This window comes from Pleurodeles waltl, chromosome 3_2, assembly GCF_031143425.1.
Source record: "Pleurodeles waltl isolate 20211129_DDA chromosome 3_2, aPleWal1.hap1.20221129, whole genome shotgun sequence".
Taxonomy (NCBI): Eukaryota; Metazoa; Chordata; class Amphibia; order Caudata; family Salamandridae; genus Pleurodeles; species Pleurodeles waltl.
In genome coordinates this window covers 31,778,517-31,802,175 of record NC_090441.1, presented here as the reverse complement: position 1 = coordinate 31,802,175, position 23,659 = coordinate 31,778,517, and the positions used below count along the sequence as shown (strand labels likewise).

Sequence of the window (23,659 nt, the reverse complement as noted above, 5' to 3'; positions counted from 1 at the left end):
ACCAACAAGAAAGTGCCTCCTTTCTTGTGGTGGTCCAGAGGGCAACTGAGGATCTGGATTTGCAGCTGCCCCTAGTCAAGACCAAAATTCTGCTGCCTGGGCGATCTACTTCTGAGTACTTTCAACGAGTCCCTCACCGATATCTTGATGATCACACCCCTGCTCCTGCACACTGATAAATAGACAGATGGTCAAGCATCACAGACCAGCTCCTGTGATCCTGATTTTTCTTAACAAACATTCTATGCCTGAGAGTTTTCTATTTCTGGTCTCGCCAATAAAGTGATTATTGGTACATTCCCCACAACACCTCTGGATAGGGATTTCAAGAGGATTGGGGCTTTTGTCGATCATGCGTTTTCCTCTGCCAGTCTAGTACTATGGCTGGTTAATGCTGATTCCTTGGTGGGTCGTTGTACACATGCTCTGTGTGACCTGGCGAGCATGATCTTGCCTTACTGCCTTTTTGGATCAACTGCTTCATCATGAGCCAGACACAGATACATATGTTATCCGCGCTGGTCTAGATCCAACTGATTTCCTGGGGAGAGTAGTTGGTACTGGTGGTGTACTTTGTCAATACGCACGGATGTGCTCCACAGCTTTTTATAGTGTAATACAGACCTCACTCATCTATTATGCCTTTTGATGGGTCATGCCTTTTTGATGAGAAAGCAGACTGTGCTGGAGTATTTTAAAGAAATAGTTACAACAAACTCTGCGGGTCTTCTGAATCCTGCCAAGGAGTTTCCACTCCAATTCAGAGGCTGGAGTCTAGGCAAAGACAGCCTTCCGAAGTTACAGCAGTCACTCCGTCTTGAGTCCGTGAGTCTGGCAGGCAGCGGGCGAACCAGCAGGGATATCAGTCCTTCTGTTCTTCTTCTCCTACAACAGCAACCAAATCACTTTAGTTTGCCCTTAGTGGTGAATGCCCAACCAGTGGGGGGTAGGATGAATCATTCCCCTGAGGATAGTGGGTGGCTTCCAACAAGCAGGTCTTACAAAGCATTCAGCATTGCCCTGCCAGATGTACCTCCTGCAGCAGAATGGATAGGTATACTTCTGAAATCCACTCTGATGTTGGGGGAATACGTGTTATTCTTCAAGGCTGCTTTAGAGCGTGTACCGGACTAATTGGAGCGCGTTATTACTCTCAGAAACTCCTTGTGCTGGAGAAGAGTGATGGTCTCATGCATGTTTTGGACTTTGGTCTCTGAAGCCTTCCTACGGACGGACAAATTCAGAATGCTCACAGTGGCCAGATCTTTTCTGCTCTGGACTCTGGCAACTGGATGATGTCCTTGAACCTGCAAAATATGTATTTTCATATAACCATCCTGCAGTCCCCTAGATGTTATCTGCAGTTCAAAGTGGGCCATGATAATTTTCATTTTGCTGTGATGGTGCAGCTCATCTCCCAACCGTATACAGAAACCCGAGAAGATCTTTTCCCAATGGTTGAAAACATGCAGCGTTGAAGGTTTTGCGCATTGGAGGTTCCGCAACAAGTGTTAGAGGATCGGTTTTGGCTGAAATCGGACATGAGACTCTGATGCACTTTCTTACCTTTGCACTTCCTATCCCCAGTCATGTGACCAGGCCCATGTCATCCTAGTGGCTCCGGATTGGGCTACACCACTATTTTCCCAGACAAGTTGCTAATGAGGTCTCAAGCAGCATTTTTGCCGAAAGTTGTGACTTTTCCTTCCAAGTTGGGCAATCATTCATTATGCATGTGTTCGTCTCGCCTCCTCATCCATTGAATGAGAAGAGGATCTATCGGCTGAACCCCAACAGGGCTTTGAATTTTTATTTTTTTATTTATTATACCAAGAAACCCTATGCTCACACCCATTTTGTAATTTTCTCTGAGGTGAAGACATTGTAGGTTTATGCAAAAGAGGTTCTTGTCAAGATGGCTAGTCCTCACCATTAAGGCCTGCTCTGCACTGGCCAATGAGCAGCCCCCGAAAGGTCTAGGAGCCTGTTGTACCAGTGCTAAGGTTGTTAATGCTGCTTTGGCTAATGCAGTTTTGGCCTTAATGTCTTGCAGGCTGTAAACAGTCTCAACATCAGGAGTTACAAATACACAGCAGTTGTCATCAATTCATATAACTAACGATTTAGGATATAACAGTCATTGCAGACATTCATGTAGCACTTATTCCTTAAAAAGTAGGTTCAGTGGGATGGGCACTTTCCCTGCTTGGTCCTGCAGGAATTTCTGAGTTGAGTCCACTCCACAGAACCTCCACCTTGGGAAGTACTGCTTTATTATCTATTCTAAAGTGAGGAATATTTGATTAGATGTGTTAATCAGAGGAACAACTTAATTAACCTAATTATGCAATGTTCTCTGGTGGATATTCTATCTAAACACAGATTCTTCACTACTCTCCTGCCTCCTTCTTCTGAGTAAAGGACTCATTCCCCCACCAAATCCGAGATCTGCACACTGTCATAGTTAGTTTTGGGGTTCTGTGTCTGAGGGCGCCTGTTGATGTCCAGATGGAAACTGATGGCAGAGCACTTGAGTGGTGCCTGTATGCTTATCAAGTTGTCACTTATGAAGTGGAGTGCAGTCAACACTGAGCTGCACAACGCCACCTACTTTGCATGCAGGACTAAGGTGAAAAACCTTCTGGATTCAGTTTTGAGCCTTGCTTGGTCAGCTTTCCTGTGTCTCTCTGGTCAGCCGTCTTTATTCAAATCTCCAGTGGTTGTAAGACTTTTGAAAGGGTTGACAAATGTACTTTCTCCAACCCAGTTTGTCATGCCCCATTGGGACTTGGACTTATTTTATCTTTTTTGATAATGATTTTTCTCCATAGTTAATTTATGGGTGCTGACCTTCAAGACTGTTTGGTTGCTGTAACTTTGGCAAGACGTACGAGCAAGTTGAGAGCATCTGCCCACTGTTCACATGCTTCTTCCTGGACAAGATTGTCCTGTGAACTAAAGCGCCTTTCCTTCCCAATGTGGTGAACCCCTGTCCCCCTCCCCTTCATCTGGCTCAATCTGTCACTATACCCACCTTCTATCCCCTTCCCATCCTAATAAGGAGGACAAGCATTTGCATCAGCTAGATCCCGGGCATGCAGTTAGTTACTACGTTGACCACACAATTTTGTTCAGGTTTGATGACCAGCTCTTTATAGGAGGCACTGGCAAGAAAGAGGGCAACACAGAATTCATTCATGCAGGCTATTGCTATGCATCACAATTAGCTATGCCCTTGCAAAGAAGGAGCTTACTTAATGGTGTCCTGGCCCATTCCATAAGGGCAAAATCTTCTACAGCAACACCGAACAAGGAAGTATCAGTTGCTTGAATCTGTAAAGCTTGGACATCTTCCTTTCTTCCCAGCATTATTACTTGAACTCTGGAGTAGGAGCGATGGCTATTTCTTGTTCAGTCCTTCAGTATTTCAACATTTAACTGTTCCTTCCGATCCTGGTCTGGAGAGGCATGACATGGTAATCTGTTCAAAGGTGAGGAATCTGTAGGTAGATGTATATTCATCTGAAGAAAAAGTTACTTACCTTCAGTAACTAGCTTTCTTGTGAATGCTCATCTACCTGCAGATTCCTCACCCATATTACCCGTTTCCTCTTTTTGAAGGATGGTTATAGGCCTTAGAAGAGCCCAAGTGAGTTTGTGCACTCCACAGAAAATAGATTGCTGATGGTTATTCTCATCTCCACCACAAAAGACTTAGTAAAAAAAAAAAAGGAAGAGAACTGGTGTCAGAGAGATAGCGTTATATATTTCTGGGGAATTTATCACATTTCAACACTGAAGTGGAGCCAGTGCCCTGCCAAGGCAGAAGAGCTACGCCTGCCATTCCCGGATCCAGTATGGCACCTGGGATAGTAAAAGCTACTGACTCTGTGGGTAGAGTATCCAGTAGAAAGGTAGTTACCGAAGGTAAAGAACTATTGCTTCAATAAATTCTTCAGTCATCAAAGGAGACTAGTTCCTCCAATATCAACCCTATTGTAAGTGGGACAAAACCCACGGTGTAGGACACAGTCCAGTTTTGGTAGCAGGGTCAGAGGAACAGCTTGGCCTAGTATTAGAGTTCATACAGGGTGTCTTGGACTGACCTGTGTCTGTTCCTTCCCCAGACCATTAGTCCCCCAAAGCATCATTTGCAACAATGCTGTCTTCAGTATGAGAACCCTCTGTGGAACTTGTTTCTGCTAAGATAACCCATGGTGCAGGTGTAATTGGGCCTTTCAGCTACATTCTGAACAGACGTCTTTGACCGGTGAGTGGTTTTGGGCTGGCTCCTTTCCTTTTAGATGCCAGATGTTGCTTTTTCAGTAGCATACATGGTCAGTGATGCGCCACAGGTTCCTTACATCTGCAATATGATCCCCATTCAGATACATTATCTTATATTTCTAGCCGTATCCTAGTTCACCCCCTGCTCTGATGGGTGAATCTTCTATTATCAGATTACTAGAGAGCTTCATGATGTCTGAGACCTGGATAAGGTACCTAAAGATTAGGATGTCTCAGTCCCTTTGTTTTTCCACATCTGGCATTTGTGAACCATTTGAATCCCATAGCAAAACCGTGTCAGTTGACATCCAATCAGATTGTGGTGACTCGCACAGTTTTACAGTTCAAACAGCGGCTTTGGCCATTGAGGTTTATATTTCCAGTTCAGAGTTGGTATGTTAAATATTTAACTTGTGAGACTGCCGCAAACTCAGCAGCAAAATATGTATGAAGCTAACACTTCATACCTCGTCTTTTTTCATAACATAAGCATGTAAATAAAAAAAAAAACAGATTTATCCAAACCAAAGAGGACCTACTCTGAGTAAAGTCCTATTTGTATGACAAGTTTGGTTTAACTGCATTCAGCGTCCTTTGCTGTAGCAGAGTGTAAAAATGTCCAAGAACTGAAATGGGAAATGCTGACTCCCATTAATTACCATGCTCCTCTCACTAGCCTTGCTCTCCTATACCCATTCACATATATCTCATCCTCTCACCTCAGCCAGCCTTCCCAGTATTTGAAACAAAGAATCAGAACTGGAAATAAAATGTTGCCTAACAGTACCCAGTTTTCTGATAGAGACTTCTAACTGCATATTCCTCACCTTTTGAATATTCAGCTGGCGTCATTTTGGATCTGGAAACCTTTGAGTTGTACTTCTGCACGCCGGTAGGTGGTGGTGGAAGCTCCACTTGTCTGCTCTGAAAATGTGTGGAGACTGTGCAGGCACTACTCCCACACGCTGACGCCTGTTCAGTTTTTTTTTTTTTTTACTGTGTGAATCCAGAGCTACCTCTCATCTCTGTGAGAGAACTTTTCATCAACATCCTTACAGTGTGCAAGGTAAATGTCACCTCCAAAAACAACAGGTTTTAAACCCTGTAAAACTGTTGAAGAGAGAGGTCTCTGACAGATCATCAGGTTGCCCAGGTTCGTACCATGACTGTAAGGCCTGTAGTGACTTTGCATCGAAGAACTTGAAGGCCATACCGGATGCCCCAGGTCGTCCTCAATTATCTTCGAACTACGGCAAACCTCCTGCCATAATCTTTGCGATTCACTGTTAGCGTGCCAAAGTCACACCTTACTCTTTCTCACTTTCATTACACATTCATGTTTTAGGAGTTTTCACCAGCTCTTCTCTCATCTTATGCCATTCTGAGAAACGTGGTAAACTTACTTCGGACAAGGGCAGAAGTTGGCAAGAAAGGTGGTTGGAGGAAAGTGAACTTGTTAACACTCAACAGATACACTCATGAAAAATTCTTCTCATGCATATTTACTTGTGCTAAAATGCAGTTCACAGATATTTTCTAGGAGTACAATTTCCTGGCCTACTTCTGTAAATTCTTGTGAATTCCTGAAAGCCATAAATCTGCGTTAACGCAGGGAAATGTACCATGGGTGTACTTTTGTGACTTTCTTTAACAAGCATTGGGATAGCCAATAGGACCTTATAAGTGTGATGAATGCAATAAAAGACCTCATCATATGAATAAAGTTAGTAATAAAATATTTACTCCAATCGTCTTCTGAGGTCGGATTTATAGATAGAAAAAAAAAATTGACAATGCCTTCCAGAATTCTTTTAGATCATTTTTTTTATTTGTGTCCTTTTATTTTAATGCACATGCAGGTTGTTCAACTAGCAGCAATGATATGTGCAAAAACAGGCATGAGCTGTCAAAAAACAAGTTGGGGCAGCCCCTGCTTCACTGCTGTTTGCCACACCCAACCACCTATAAGCGTTAGAGTAGAATGTAAGTGAATAGGTAAAATGCTTCAGTCTAAGCTGGGACATTCTGACTCAGGTTAGACGCCCCTAATCATCAGAAAACATATGCCCCAATCATAGTCAGCTGCAGGGACCCACAGAGGTTTAGTCAGAGCAAACAGTTAGAACAGTAGTTGTTTACAAATTAACACTTTTGCATTTCATTCGCCAACAACATCTAAGTGGATGAGAGGGCGAGAGCAGAATGAAATCTGCATCACAAAGGCAACAAACACGGTGGCGGGGCGCTCAGTGCACTGAGGACAACCATAAGCTTTTGAAAACATACAAGATACAAGATGCCCCAGGTCGTCATCAGTCTGACGCACGCACATTTTGTTGTTCTTATTTAGTGCCTTGCTTTTGAAGTCTGTGCATCTGTACCCCCATAGTTAGCATTTCAACAAAGCTCAGTGACCTCGGTGCATACAGTCACAGCCCACACATATTGCAAGCAGCCTTCTGGCTGAATACTGATCTGTGCCTTTAAAAGTTAAAATTCAAAAAAGGCACCAGGAAAGTGGGTTTTCCTGAAATGCATGCCAACAGTAGTCAAGTGACCCTCATCAAACACAATGTAGCATTACGTGCAGCAGTGAAGTGTGTGTTCGGAAATCTGTGTCAAACAAGGTTGTTAGACACAAATGAGGGACTTGCAATGCATTTCTGTTGCAAGTGTATCTTCAGAGCTTGGGGTAGTTTTTAATGAGAAAAAAAAAAGTATCTGTGGAGTGGAAGAACACTGACCTGTAGCCAGTGGCAGTGATCGAAAGGAGTATTTGGTCCAGAATCCACCTGACGGCACGGACAGCAGGTACGGCAAGGCAGCAGAGAGCTGCCTTGTGAAAGTGAAAGCAGACGTGCTGGCCAATCAGAAGGATGTAAATTAGAGTGACATTGGACTAAGCCAATGGTAAGTAAGGAGCAGGTTCTAAGCCGCTTTTAATATATATTTTTATATGAATGAAAGCACGCACGTGAAGGTGAAACCAAAAAAGTGGACCTCTAATTAGGTCTGAAGTTTGCAAATACCTTTAGTTTTTTTTATTTCAATTCTAGCTTTCTATCAGCTGGCTTCACTGTGAGTAACATCATTCTGTTCGTTCACAGAGAGCAAATCTGCACACAAAGTAGTTTTGTTCAGTGCCAGGGACTACTGAGCAGTGTGTGCTTTTTGAGACCAAAAAATAATTTTTCTTTTTGCCAGTGTATGTATAATGGTGTGGGTCTGGCAGCTCCCAAAACAGTAAAGTTTTACAAAAAACATGTCAAAACAAGACACGCTTTGACAAAACTAAAAGACTGGCCACCAGTGTTGGACATATTGGTTTTGCCAATGCTTGTTTATTTTTATTTTGTTTCCCATAATTTCTTTAAAATTGTTACACTGATTGTCCATTGTGAATATTTAAGCATGTACCAGTGCCTTTTACTAAATGATGCTTCAAAGAAATGGTACCTACAATGTCACAGTAGTTTAGCAAAACATATTTTTTCTTAGCTGCATTTTTGTGAACGTTTTATTTTGAGGGCAAAGAATCAAGCTTTTCAAATATTTGCATGTGACCAGAGAGCATTCTGGGAGCATTACACATAGCTTCATATTGTTAAACTTTACAAACATGTGTACACATTTTTTTTTATAATTGAAACTCTCAGTAGCTTATCACATTTCCTTAGAGCGCTCGCTCTAATAATAAAGGCTTTGCATTAATGAACTATAAATACAGGTTTGAACAGCATTAGCTTATTGACACAAATATTAACTTAACTGCAGACAGTGCCCTTCCCTGATCCATAATGTGGTTTTGGAAACTGGCAGGCAAAGGGCTTATGCTGCAGGGGGCTGGGCATTCTTGTCTTACAGACTAAACATGAAAACTTGTCCTTGACCCCAAACAATATATCCTGTGGGGTCAGGCTATAGGAATTACACACCCCTGCATTAGAGTCATTCTGGACACAGTTTGGTTTTGTGCCATGAAAAGGAGAGTCTAGGACATTCAGGCTAAGATCCCGATTTTGTTATACTCTTTTCTGGATTTCAGTGAAGTAAACTTTGAGGCTGCTAGGACTGATGGCCTCATGCATCTTGCTAGTCAAAATGCCAGGTGACACATACAGGCTCTGCAGTAGTATTTGAAGTCTCAGTGAGACCAACATCAAGGAGACCTCTCTGACCATAACCAGATGTCGGTTGAGACTGCAAAAGATCTGCAGTTGTATTTACTGGACTGCAGTTAGGTCAGCAGCAAGCATCTCTTCCCACCCAGAGTTGACAGTGGTGACTGATGTATCCCTTCTGGGAGAGGTGCAGATCAGAGACATCTGGCCTCTGGTAAATGCCCGGCTCCATATTAACCACCTGAAGATGAGGGCCGCCCGCTCAACTTTGAAAGCCTTCCTTCCATCAAAGAGAGTGATGCTGGTGCATATGAACAACAGCACCGTCATGTGTTATTGCAACAATCAGGGCGCTATGGGGTTCTGGATCCTTTGCCATGAGGCACTACACCTGCAGAAATGACTGGACTGTCAAAGAATGTTCCTGGTAGGGAACCACCTGGTGGGATCTTTGAACACCAGGGCTGACAAGCACAACCGTCAAAGCCTAGTGGCTCAAGAGTGGCAGTTACACCAGTAGGTGGTGCAAGATTTCTTCCACGAATGTAGAGAACCTTGGCTTTATCCGCCGCCACCACCAAGAACATGCAGGGAGAGCAGTTAGTTTCCAATGTGACTCTTTCAAGGAAATGCATTCTGTCTAGAGTGAACTTGGGACTCCTGCAAGCCTTTCTGTCAATACGACTCTTACTCCAAGCTCTGAAGATCAGGAACGTATGGGCCCAAGTCATTCTAGTGGCCCCAGATTGGGCACAGAGAGAATGATATCTAGAACTTGTGAGCTTGAGCATCTGTCCTCTGATCAGGTTGCCCTTCTGGGAGGATATGCTGTTGCAACAACAGAGCAGAGTTCTGCACCTGGTCTTTTGCAATCTCCACCTTCATGCATGGAGATTGAACAGTGACAGCTGTATGCTTTTGACCTTCCCACTGAGATGGTTGATGTTATCTTGGCAGCAAAGTGTCCCTCGTAAAAAAAAAACTGTGTATGCCTGTGGTTGGGACAAATTTGTTGTTTGGTGCAGCAAACAACAGATTGATCCACTCCAGGCCTACTGATCTGATGTTATTTTTGATCTATTTATGACAAGGCTTTGGGCACAGTTAAGGGGTTACCTTCTGGCTCTTTCTTCCTTTTTACGTTTGCTGGACCAGCCCTCTAGATTTAAGTCACTGGTTGTTGTTTCCTCTCTCTCATTTTGTCATGCCTCAGTGGGACTTTAAATTGGTCCTCACATGTGATGTGCACTCTCTTTGAGCAGCTTCACAGCTGTCCGTTGCAGCACCTCACCCTCAAGATGGTGTTCCTCATCGTCATCATTTTAGCATGCCAAGTGACTGACCCTCAGGCTCCCTGTGTAAACCCGCCTTATTGCACCTTCTTCCCAGGCAGACTGCTTCTACGGACTCACTCCAGCATCATTGTTACCAAAAGTTGTGAGACCATTCCACCCAAGTCAAACCTTCACTGTGCCAACATTGTTCCCCCTCACTGCTCTAAAGAGGAGGAGAGACTACATTGCTTGGACTTCAAAAGAGCACTGAGCTTCTACATTGACCATACCAAAGAACACCAGGTGGACGATCTACTCCTTATGGGATTCATAGGGGCGTAAAAAGGCAAATCCATGCAGAAGAGGATCATCTCCCATAGGATAGCACCCTGCATCAAGATCTGCTAAGCACTGGCCAAACAAGTAGCCTCCGTAAGATCTGTGAATCATTCCACCAGAGTGAAAGCTGCTACCCTTGCCTTGGAATGAGTTTCTGACACCTGCCAGGCGGCTACATGGGTGTCGCTCCATATGTTCACAAATCACTCCTCTCTTGACAGCCAAGCTGGCAGAGAGGGGAATGTTTGCCTCTGCCCTTGCCTCAATAATGCGTTGAGCCAAAGTGATCCCCTCATATACATGGGGCCATGCCACGCCCGCATGCAAATAAGGAAACACCCTCTGAAGATAGCAAAGGTGCTACATGTGTGTCAGCACTATTAGTATTACAGAAGGTTGCTGCACAATGTCTGTGGCACTTTCTGTATTACCATAGTGCCCCTGGGGTGCAAACAGCGGGTGCCCATGCCAGTTGCTGCCCCTAGGCACTATCTGTAACACAACCCCAGGTGGTCAAAGTAAGATCAATGGCAGCCATCTCTGTTAGACCAACAACTAATTAATCTCAGGGCATCACTGCTAAACCAAATGAACCAATGTCCATTCAGGGCTTTTAGGACTACTCTAACTACAGGGCTAGATTTGCTAGATCCTCCATAGGTCAGCAATGAAAGCAATAGAAACCCTTTAGAAACATTTTGTCTTTTCTTCTCACCCATGTGTGAAAAAGAATTGACTTCACTGTGTGGCATAATTGTTCACTGAGGAAGGGAAAGGTCTTTTCCATGCCTAGGTTTGGTAGACTTTGCTGCTCGGTGTTTCAATTCTGTAGTATCTATCTGTGTAAATGTTATCTTAGGCGGTCCAAAAAGCAATAAAGTATCCTGGATTTTCCCACTATTTGCCAAAAACGAAAGCTCTAAAGCTGTATTTGGTTGAACCACAGTCAGATTTCTAAGTATTTTGAGTGAGATGCTAGTGACTAGTTTTCTTTAACAGTGGCTGAGACCAATTTAAGCTTTTAACCCATAACCTTTTGATGTAGTAAACACCCCAAGTACGACCGGAATACCCAGAAGTGAGTCAAATTATGGTCAATGACATCAAGATTTATAAACAGTTGTTTTGGCTTATGCGTTCCTGATGGCAGAAGGCTGTGGAGTGTTTTTCAGGGTGCAGTGGGGGCTCTCCTGCGGGAGGAGGAAAATGGAGAATGTGTAATTAAGTCTACAAGTTTACTGCTCATTTAGGGTTTGTCTCTATTGTCTTCCCCTTCCCAAGGCCGCTTGGTTCTGCACTTATATGATTAATAGTTTTTGATGTATGAGCCTATTGGTGAGGTTTGTGGTAAAAAAAAAATATTGCACGATTTTGTGTTTTATTGTTTGTGATGGCAATAACTGCAACTGACCAAAAACGGCAATAAACATAAAAGGGCAAGTGTCGTGTGGGGGCCCAAATCATGCAGGCCACCTAAAATACCCACTGAGGGCCAGGTTCCTGGCCAAAGTAGACTTTTAAGATCAAGAACAGTCTTGGCAATCTTATACCCAGTGTTCAGCAGGAAGATGAGACCGAGGAAGCCCTAGACATCTCAGCTAGGAACTAAAAGCTTAAGGCGCAAGAGTGAAACTGGCCATCACATCAAGCACACAGACCCAAGCAAGGAGAGATACATACGCTTCCTGTCCAGCATCACAAGGTGTCAGTCTCCTCAGGGGCAAGTAGTGTAGCTCGGAGTTAATCCATCTACCTTCATGAATGCTGGTGCAGACAGCATAACTAGAAATAAAAAAAAAAACACAACCCTAAGCTTTTTTATTTTACTATGCTACCTAGTTTATGACCAAATCTTGTAATAGTTTGTCTTCTTATCACTTTATCAGGGTTGTGAAGTGGTGTTCAGGCAATATGGAGACAGTAACAACTACTGTGCATGTGATGTACTGATTAGTAGGATGAGGGCATACATATTTTCTTACTCTTGATCTACACCCTACAAGATTGTGAACAAAATATTGACCTGTATATATTTCATTAAGCAAAATCTCACATTGATAACCAATGAAATCATACTAAGGATATATTCTTGTTTTTAGGAGTTCAAGTAAACTAAACGTTTCCTTTTTCTTTACTCACTAGGGGAGAACACATACAAGCAATGGTAAAACAGATCAACGACATCCGAAATCATGTGACTTTCTAACCTGCCAGTTTATATTGTGTTTTGTCTTTATTTAAATATGAGTACATCATAAAAGAATATGTAAAGTATTTTTTTAAAATACAACAAAGGATGCATGCAGTTAAAATTATGTAAACTGAAAAGAAAACCTTTGTACATAAAATAAAGTGTAAATTTCATAGGAAACCAAAGTTTTGGAATGAAAAGGTGTATTTTTATTTATAAAACCTGTGAGAAATTGGGCTGATGGTTGAGGGTGTGGGAGATCTTCTCAAGCAACAGCCACAATCCTTATCAGGTTGAATCACAAGCTATCAGTATATTAACTTGTGCTTGTCCCTCTAGTAACTTGCAACATAAGCAGTCAGCCATAACCTATGTGCAAAGTATTTTCACGGCATGTGTGGCTGTTGATACACATGGCTGTGCATAATCCTGCCATCTAGTGTTGGGCCCAGAAGTGCACAAGTTGAGTTTCTTTGAAGAAAGTCTTTTGAGTCACAAAATATTGTGACCTATGACCCCTAAAGGGTGCACACGCGCACACCCCAATCCTTCCAAGCGTGCAGGGCCTTTGCTGGTGCGCACGTAATGAGACTTCCTGAGCTTTTTAAATATTTAGCACTAAAAGATTTATTTTTGGGCGCCAACAAAGGATCCTGCTGTTCTAGGAGCAGCATTCCTGCTTCTCTGTAATAACTTTGATGGGGACCTCGGGAAGAGGAAAGTGTGCCTTCGGGAGAAGGCAACTGTTTGCTTTGCTGCCTGCTCCTCAGCTGCTGGTGTGAAGTGCATTGTTATGTAGGTGCACTGGACAGCTTTAGAATCTTTCAAACCCTAAAAGTGATCCATCTCAGCCACGCTGCCCGTTGCACATCACTTGTTTTACTTTATCTGTATTAATGTTTGTTTTTCACCCAGCTGTTACGTTTCTGTAGTTTTTCATGCAATATTTTAGTCTTGTATAGTGCTAGAGCCACTAAAACAGCTGTCAGTCCTCCGTGGAATGTTGAGTGACTTCTAATGTACAATATATTTTGTTTTTATTTTGCCATTCCATCCATTCTTTTCAATGCTTTCAGTCAATTTAAAACACAAGTGTGTGTGTGTGCCTTCCATGGAGGGAAAGAGAGTGCCCGTATAGTTATCCGTTAGAGTTTCTGCCAATATAATTTACAAATAAGAGTTATCTTATTTTAATATAATGTTAAACTATTTGCTCCTTAAGAACATAGACTCGCCATTTTTGTGTCGAGAGAGGGAACTTTATTATGCAGATAAATCTTAACATTTATGGTTTTCTTGGGATTTACGAATTTATTAATACAATGGAGGAGCAGCTTTACAATTCAAAAACAGGGCGATGCTGGTTAGAATTTTTAGACATTCAATGGACGACTTGGAGGCATTTTTATTATGTTGAAAAAATGTCTTGCTGGTGTGATTCCTAAAATGTAATCAGTAGGTGTTGAAGTTTGTTTCCCCATGTACAAGTGTGCAATGCAGCCCTGGCAATACTCTCCTCGTGTACAAGTCAGGGCAGTGTGTTCCAAAGAGCTCAGTTGAATGTGTTTGTCAGTTGTGTGTAATTTTCACAGTGTTGTTTTGCAACCTACATTTACTACAAGGTAAGCAAATAACCTGCACCTGGGTATAACAAAAACACCAGGGCTAGCTGACCTACTTACATTTGATATTGGACCATTGTGACTTAGTGAGTGGATTACAAACGTTTTATACTGTGTCTGCTGCAGCTGCCGTGTTAATAATACAGACTATACAGTGCTTACTAAAAATTGGAATGTCTTTGGTGCTCACAAGTGATGTTCCCTTCACCAAACTCAGGGCACTAATTTTAACCCACTGAGGACAAAAATTCTGAGTCAACCGGACACCTTAAAACCATGGAGTTGGTGTTTGCATGCCTATCTCTGCAGGAGGTATGTTAACTTTTGGAACTATCTGGGGTAACAGCACTTAACTTATCTGACCCCCGGAAGTGAAAGAGTGCAGCCACCTTTCACCTGTCAGGCCATGACCTACGTTTCACTCTTTATGTTCCATTATCCATATTTCCCCGGGGCTTGTAGTAAAAGGCAGTTGAATGCTTGTACACTATGGGATGGTGAATAAGCAAGCAGAGTTTATAAACGTGCAAAGTACACCATTCCAACACTCCCACTCAATTGGCACTGATATGTAACTAGTTTGTGTTCTCCCGCACAAGGACACATGAAAACGGGTGAGGCAGGGGAGCCGGCTGATGATCAGAAGTAACATAAGTTTTTCACAGGAGGGTTGGTAACACAGGAAGTCTTTGCCTCTCTAGTCGCGGTGCACAGGTACCACATTTACCTGCACAGGTCCATGTAAATGATTTCCTGCCTAGGAGTAGAAATTAAACCCTGCACACCAAACCATATGCCTTGTCCTGCGCATTCAGTGTTCCTTTCCCTACATGAGCCCTGTGCTAGGTTGGTACTTAGGGCCTCATTGCAACCTTGCCGGGCGGCGGCACTCCCGCCGTGCCCATTTTGACATCCCCGCAGGGCCGGCGGGAATGTCGGCCCAACATGGGTGTTGCGGTCGTGCAACGGGTGCAGTTGCACCCGTCGCGCTTTTCACTGTGTGCTGTGCAGACAGTGGAAAGCAGTGTGGGGCTGTGCCTGGGGGCCCCTGCACTGCCCATGCCAAGTGCATGGGCAGTGCTACTCCCCTTCCCGCCAGCTTTTCCATGGCGGTTCCTACTGCCATGGACAGGCTGGCGGGAAGGGGACACGTAATCCCCTGGGCAGCGCTGCCCTGGCGGATTAAAACCGCCAGTACGACCGGCGTAATCGGCAAAATTGTACCGCCAGCCTGTTGGCGGTACAATCGCTGAAACAAGACCGCCAGGTTTGTAATGAGTCCCTTATTGTCTTTCACAGGCTGCTTTCAAGAAACATCTTTTCTCCAAAATAGTTGTTTTCTCACAGCAGGAAGTACTGGGGCTGGCTTTGGGGTGGCACATCCACAACATGGGGGCAAAGAAGTGTGAGATTTCAGCACCTGGCAGCAATCAGTGACAAAGGAAAAGCCTTTACCTAAAACCTTCCTCTCCTTGAAAACTAAACTGCATCAATTCTCCCAGCCATCATCGGACTGACAGAGCTCAGGTAGACTAATATTCAGCTCATTGTTAAATGAAAGGTGTCATTGAATTTTTTAAGGGAACCTGTTATCTTGTCCTTACTTCACTTAACTGGTCTCCTCCCTCCAGCTACAATGCGGTGCACTTCCACTGTCTAAGGAGCTATTCTCACCTCCATTATGTGTCACGCTAAACCAGATGAATCCAAATGCTGTACTTTTGCACCTAGGTAAAACATTTGTGAGGCACATTTTAAGGGTAAACATAGCCCCAGCATTTGCAAAATCTCCTTTCAGTGTTTGCATTGTTTAACCTGTTTATTCTTGCACGTTGCTTTAGTCAGTAGGGTATAGCAATAGTCTACCATACCCTAAAGTGCTTGAAACCTTCCCATATATGCTTACAGCCCTACCTTATGCTTTGACTCTCAAGGCAATCCATGTTCAAGCAGTGGCCTGGGATTAGCGTACTCTCAGACTGTTTGCCTGATTTTCCTGCCTGGTAAAATGACTTAATGTAGCACTTAATCACGTGCAAATGTTTCTTTCTACAATTTTGCTCCTGTTTGAGTGCAAGTATCTCACAAGTCTACTCTTTGTACCTAAAACCTGGCATGAAAACTTTGACCTTCATGTACAACTTCTGACTGTCATACTTTCTCTTTAAATTACCCTTTCCTTGGCTTTAATCCTCTGCATGCCACCTCTCCGAGTACAGCATACCCTTTAGTCATATTTATCTTAATCTCTGTTGTTAGAAATTGGGTTTGTGGTTGCCAGAGGTTTGCATGCTGCACAAGAAGGAATTGAAATTCTAGTCAGGGTAAATCAAATACACACCCTAAATTAACCTGTGCTCACCCTTGGATAGTCGGCACACAGAAGGCAGACTTTACTTAAAAGACCATGTGTAAAGTATTTGTGCAACACCTCAAACAGTAACTCAGTGAAAACGCCACAAAAGGGATCCACACCACGTTAGAAGAATAGGTTATATTCTTATGAACAAAACAAGACCAAAAGGACAAACGTCCAATTAGTAGAACTTGAGTTATGAATTTTTAAATATTAAAATGCAATATAGTTAAAAGCATAGAGCGCCAACTGGCAATATCTGGTTGCGCTAGCTGGGTTAAAGTTAAAAGTTCAGGCCGACCGCGATGGAACGTGGGCCATCTACATGGACCCACCTGGGCCCACTGAAGAAAATGCCTTGTTCCGGGATGCGTCACCATCGACTAAGGTGCAGCCAAAGCGATCCGTTGGAGTTGAGCCACATAGTGGACAATATGTGTCAATTTTCTGCATGCAACTGCGGCAGTGCAGCAGTTCAGATTGTGAAGTGTTGGTCCCAAATGCAATGCGTGTCGCTGCTCCCCCAGTAGGTGATGTGTTGGTTCCAAAGGTGAATCACCGGTTTCAAGGGTGATGCGATGGGTCCATTCCAGTGATGAGGATGCACTGGGTCCGACTCACACAAAGGTGAAGACGCACTGGTTCTGATAAGGATGCCTGGGCTCTGGTTGTAGCACTACTTTATACCGACTTCCAAGGGCCCAGGAGTGGGATAGCTCCACTAAGCAGGGCAAGACTTGCAAGAAGCAAAGTCCAGGTGCTGTAGCAGCAGGAGTTGACGTCTTTTGTGTCTCTGAGACTTCAGAAAACAGGAGACCAGTCAGATGGCCCTTGTAGTCACTCTGGGTTGTAGAGATGTAGGTCCAGTCATTTTCACTCCTAGATAAGAGGGCAGCAGGTCAGCTCGGCAAAGCAAGTGTCCAGCAGGGTGCAGACCTTATAACAAACCAGTTCTGCTTCCTAGCACAATATCCACCGGTCCAGAAGTGTACTGAGTTGGTGGTGTCAGTGGTTCAGTACTTACACCCTGTTGTTTCTTTGAAGTTGGGGAGATGTCAAATAAAGGTCTTCCCTTCGTGCCCTGGCTCCAGACTCTCTACAGGTAGATATGAAACCCTTTGTGTGAGGCAGGACATTGCCAATTCAGGTGTCAGCCCCATCCTCCTCAGGATGGCCCGACCGGCTGTGGATGGCCCATCACTCACACCTAAGCTCCCTTTGTGTGTGGCTCTCTAGAGGGAATGCATGAGCCGAGCTGTCAGCCTCACCCCACCCCAGACGTGTACTGGAGACAGGCACCAAATATATAAAGTAAGAAAATGCCGACGTTATAAAAGTGGCATTTTGAGAATGACAATTTAAAATCAGACTTCATAAGTTGTGATTTTACATTATGATTCCAGACAGCAGACGTTGTCCCATCTCTTCCCAATTGGAAATTACACTTATATGATGTAATAATGTAATCTCAATGTTATCCTATGGTAGAGATAGGCCTTGCAGTAGTGAAAAAATGAATTTGGGAGTTTGTCCACTACCAGGGCATGTAAAACTTAAAGGTACATGTGCCGCCCTTTAAATACATTACACCCCACCCGTTAGATCGTATAGGGTCTACCTTAGGGGTGAGATATGTATAAAGAGGGAAGACCTCATGCATGCAGTGTATCGGACCTTGCTAAAATAAATTTAAAAACAAAGTTTGTTTAAAAAAACATGTATAAAAAGGGAAGAATTGAGCCTGGCAAGAGGTTTATCTTGTAAACTCTACAGACAGGCCCTGCAATGGCAGGCCTGAGACCTGGTTGAGGGACTACTTAGGTGGGTGGCACAATCAATGCTGCATGCCCAATAGTAGCATTTGGCTTACAGGCCATGGGGCACATTTATTGTACTTTACTAGGGACATTTAAATACATTAAATATGCCAGTTGGGTTTGAGCCAATATTACCATGTTTTAACGGAGGGAACGCAAGCACCTCAGTTCTGGTTAGCAGTGGCAAAATGCACAGAGTCCTAAAACTAGGAAAAACAAGGTCAGAAAATGAGGAGGAAGGCAAAACGTTTGGTATGACCCATCGGAGAGGGCCATTTTCCAACAATTGTATTCATGCAAATTGAACACACCTCATCTCAAAGATCACAACCTGTCCTCCTTTGAAAGCCAGACTGCTAATCTCACCGACCATCTGGTGAACTCACATACCCCCCCCAGTAATGATTATACCTACCTGATACATCAAAGACACAAGTTGACATGAAGACAGGTAATGGTCTCCTTGAGAGAACTAGACTAAACTCTTTACCAACAATAACAGAAAACCACTGGATTAAATGTTTACCTTCAGTTTCAGAGCAGTGTGCTGCTTGGTGTGAAGCGCTTCCACACATTGTTAGTGCTAGTAAACGCTATATAAATGTAATTGCAATACAATACTTACAAAGTGATCTATTCATTTTCTGTAGTGTTAACCTTTGGCCCTTCATTCCCCTACTGACTCATCAATAGGTGGTTGCGTACGGGCTAAGGGTCAGACAAGGTGTCCTCCCTGTGGTGTAATCTTGGGTTAAAGGGTGAGTGATCTCACTTCTGACAAATAGCACGGACTGTTAGCTCACTTGCTTGCCTAGTGAGTTGTCACATGTTTTTGACACATATGGCCTTGGCTGTAGTGCACAGAGACCATTCACTGCCGCACACAGGGGGGAAAAAAAATTAGAGGCTACATTGATTGTGACTCCTCTTGCTGGTAATGCACATTGTTACCCGTTATTGGATCTTTCTTTTTTTTTTATATCCAATTTAATTTATTTTTTGGAGTGGAGAACAAAAGACAACAACAATGTGATGCAGTGAGTACAGTAGAACACAAGTACAATGGATGGGTCCGTACATAGTGTGCAGTCGGTGGCCAAATACCCACCACTCGTCCCCGGGCAAATACATTGTTTAGTAGTTCAGTCCACGATGTGCCCTCCACTTCCCCCAGATTGCCTCATATTTCTGGGGACAGCCCATCGCGTCATAGATCGGCTTCTCCACTAGAGAACACCAGTCCATCCCTGCTCGCCACTTCGTGACGGATGGCGTCTTGAGATTTTTCCATTGTTGCGCAATTTCTCATTTGGCCTCTAGGCCTGCCAGCACGATAAAAGTTCTCTCCACCCGCCCACCCCCACTTCCCCCGCCCTGCTCTTCCAGAAGGACCAGTATTGCCACCTTCACATTCAAATCGATCAAGCGCCCCAGTACCGTGGAAACTTCCCTCCCAGAAGGGGCGCACCTTCGGGCACTTCCAGGCAACATGCAAGAGATTTGCCCCTACTTGTCCACACCTCACACACCCCTCAAAAGGCCCGGTATTCATGTGTTGCAAGCACTGTGGAGTGAGGTATGACATGTGAAAGTATTTAATCTGCACTATCCTCAAGTGCGCTGATATAGCCAGTTCCTGAGGTACAAGGTAGGCCTCCCTCCAGTCTTCGTCCAAGTTCCCCACCCAGGCCACGCACCTGTCCCGTAGCCCTACAAGTCTGTCAGGTGCGTTAGTGAGTAGGGAGCAGTGAATCAGGGTAATGGCACCCCTTCCCAGTTTTCAGTATTGGATCTTTCATAGATTCACATGCTTGAATCATTTCGTGTCATCGAAGTGGGAGTCCCTCAGTACAATAATAAAGCAATATGCATGAATTATAATAGGCTATAATGGCAGTAGGCCATCAGTTTAATAGCCTATCTATGTCCCTTTTTTTTTTTTTTTTTTTTTTTAAAGGACCGAACTTGAGCTATACCTAATCAGGTGCTAGCATCCTCTAGGATAGTCCCAAGAGAGGCTGATTCCCTCAAATTTTCTACCACCTGTTGTGTGAAGTGAGTCTCCCTGAGCTCTGCTCTGTTTTTTTTTTCCCTGTGAATTGCAGTTTTGCAGCATCTACAGAGTCTAGGCCTTCCAAGAAAGGTCTGTTTTGTTCCTGCAAGTCCTGTGAGAAGAAGAGGCTGTATCTGGATGACCTATACAGGGACTGTCTCTACTGCCTTTACCCACAACATCAGGTAAAGGAGTGTAAAATGTGCCATACCTTCTCTTCTAAAACCACAAAGACCCTTCAAATAGAAGAAAGTTCCTCCTCCCAATCATCCACTTCACTTTTGAAGAAAAAGGAGCATCACCGCTCTCCCTTAGCTGAACCGTCGACAGCATGGTTTAAAATCCTCTCTCTAAAACCCATTGACGACAACCTCACCGTCTACGTTAGTCTTGATGACGACCACAGCTACCATCACTACTGTCTCATCAATTAGGGCATTGCCGTCAAGAACTTCGTCAACGACAGCTATTACTGCACCCATATCGTCCACAAAGGTATTTGACTACGTCACCGTTGACAGTGGATTTGACATCGCCACTGCTGTCAAAGAGGAAGATACCATCATCGAAGCCAATGACAACAAAGACACCGACGGCTGCACCCCAGTCAAGGACACCACGGTAGAGGACACCTCCATTGACACCACCGTCGAACACTACCATCGAGGGCACCATCACGAGAGGAATTCTACCTCCAACATCACATTTCCCTTTTGCATCGTCAACCACGTCATTGATGGATAAAATTACTATAAAATCACAAAAATACCAAAGCCTGACTTGCGCCCTGAGGTGACCTCTCCAAGCAAAGTTTCACCTTTGCTTATAAGCCATCTGTTTCAGTGGGAGATGTCTGATGATGAGGGACCTTTTAGGGACACACACAGTCCCTCAGAACTTTAAATGAAGTGTCAAGAGGATGACAACCAACATTGCTAGGAGTCTTATAACACCCTGCGTAGCAAACGTGTGAACACTTTGACTGTCCTCATCCTAGGCAAAATGTTGTTCAAATGCCCACCTCCCTGGTTCAATATTTGCAGGCCATGCTGCAAGAATACAGAAGGAGGTTTCCGGACTCTAACCAAGAACAACAGCCAGCACAACCCCAGGCTGTTTCTCCTGTCATGCTGAGAAACACCACTCCGCCACCAACTCCCAGGATTACACCAGCCTTACCCTTTGCCGCACCTCCTGGAGAGGATGACGCTTCTAAAGAAGATGAAAGGGAAGAGGGAGAAATCCCTGTCCACAACAACTGCAAGATGAATGGGATGATTACTTTGCACCTACTCCATCTCCTCCACCTCCTCACCCTTCAGACTCGACCCTGAGGACATCGGGGGTTTCCAAAACTTAATGGACCGAGCTGCAGCACGTTTCGATCTATCAACCTCTGTTACGCAGTTGGACTGTCTTCTCCATGATTTTAAAGAGCAGGCTAGAAAGACAGTGAGAGCCATGCCCATCATAGATTACATCTGGAGTGAGGGTCTTAAAATCATGAAAAATCTGGCTACGGTCCCTCCTTTTCCACCTCGCCTTGATGAAAAACAAAAGGCAGCAGAGGATTCCCCTGATTCTCATCGGCCACTCTAAGCCTTACTCTGTTGTCTCTCAGGCAGCTCAGAAACGCTAAAAATAACCGTCCATTCCCATATCTGCTCCACCAGATAAGGAAGGCAAACGTCTGGAAAATGTGAGGAAGAGGTCTTCTCTCATGTCTGCAATTACCATCTGTGTAGCCAACACTCTTTCAATCCTAGGGCATTATGCCCGCCAGATGTGGTCAGATATCAGCACTGTGCCTGTTTTCATCCCTGAGGACAGGAAGTCTGAAGCGAAGAAGATACTACAGGAGGGCGAGCGTACTTCACAGATTATCGATTGTGCCCTCAACATCGCCTCCACAGGTTTCCACCAATTAGCTGAAGTAGTAGCTTTAAGGTGTCATGGATGGATTAAAGGCCACATCTTTTAAGAACGGAGGTCCAATCAAATATCTTGGACATGGCCTACCATGGCGAAACATTGACGATGCCTTATTGGCAATAAATACAGACATGGACACTGACAGGTCTCTTGGCACTTTGCAATTCAATTATTGCCTTTTCGAGGTGCCAGAGGGAGAGGTTTCTCTTCTTACAGAAGTGGATACCAAAGACCCCACAATTTCAAACTCTCAATATAGGACCTCCTACCATCAGGCCTATCCCCAGCCACCCTTAGCAGCCTACAACAAACAAACTTCACACTGAAAGCAACAGGGTAGCGATTCAGGCTGCAAACAATGACCTGGATCAGGTACCGGCTACACCCACTCCTTCCATCCATGTGGGCCTGAATATCTTAAACAACCTCCACCACTGGAAAGAGATAACATCAGACAAATGGGTGTTTGATCTAGTGAATTACGGCCATACCTTGAAGTTTGCACAGAGACCATCAAACCATCCTTCGAAATTAGCACACCCACCCCAGTACGTCTTCATTTACTGAGGAAAGAGGCTTACGATAGAGAAGGTTCCCCTTCATCAAAGAGGGTTAAGATTTTATTCCTGGTGCGAAAGAAGACAGGGGAATGGAGGCCCATACAGGACCTCTGATAATTGAGCAGATTTATGCACAGTCTTGCCGTATTATTTTATCAAACATCCTTCATCTTCTAGACAGTGGAGATTACATTACATCATTGGACTTGCGGGATACTTACTTCCACATTCCCATTCATCCCAAAGATTGCAATGACCATAGCCGGTACCCATTAACAGTTCAAAGTCCTTCCTTTCGTACTGCAGTCAGCCCCTTGGGTTTTCGCGAAATAGCTTGCACCAGTGGTGGCTACTCATTTGCAAACAAGGTCATCAGGTATTTCCCTGCCCTAGAGGATTGGCTGCTGAAAGTTTCATCACCGCAACAAGCATCCCAAGCCACCAGGCCTGCCTTTCACTATTTCACAGACTAGGCCTCACCGTAAACTACCAAAAATCCTTCACCATGCCAACTCAAAGGATAAGTTTCCTGGGTGCCAACCTCAACATAATTGAGAGCACAGCTTACTTGTCAGAAAACAGACACTGAAGACTATCCAATCTGGCTCTACGAATCTCCAAAAGAAAGTCAGTTTCTGGTGGTCTCGCATCGATCATATCTCTCGAGGCCTGACATTCCTGACTCCAGTTTCAAACTTCGTCATCACGACCAATGCTTCCCTAGAGGGCTGAGCCGGTCATTTACAGGACCTACAGATCCAAGGGAAATGGTCCAAGTATCAAAGACTCAAGCACATCAATCACCTAGAAGTAAAAGTGATATTTCTCATGCTACAAGGTTTTCTGCCACGAATAACAGGCTCCTCGATGCTGGTCCAGACAGACAAAACGGCCAGCATGTATTACGTCGAAGAACATAGTCCCTTTCTCTTTCTCAAGAAGCCCAAGCTCTTTGTGATTGGCTCACAATTCACAAAATTTCTTTATGCGTTGAACACATGTTGGGGTGAACAACACTTTTTAGTGGACATTCTCAGCAGAACAGAGGACAGTTGCCACAAGTGGGAAATGGATCAACTAGAAGTAGACAAGATTTTCTCACGCTGG

General features: G+C 44.1%; 1 protein-coding gene across 1 annotated transcript in view; it reads left to right on the top strand.

The window, feature by feature from the left end:
• NUP88 (nucleoporin 88) overlaps positions 1-12,397 on the top strand; it is a 249,669-nt gene extending 237,272 nt beyond the window's left edge. Inside the window, exon 17 of the mRNA XM_069226670.1 lies at positions 12,164-12,397. Within this exon, the coding sequence (XP_069082771.1) occupies positions 12,164-12,227 (64 nt within the window). The 3' untranslated portion in view covers positions 12,228-12,397. The remainder of the gene's footprint in view (positions 1-12,163) is intronic.
• Positions 12,398-23,659: the final 11,262 nt, after the last annotated feature.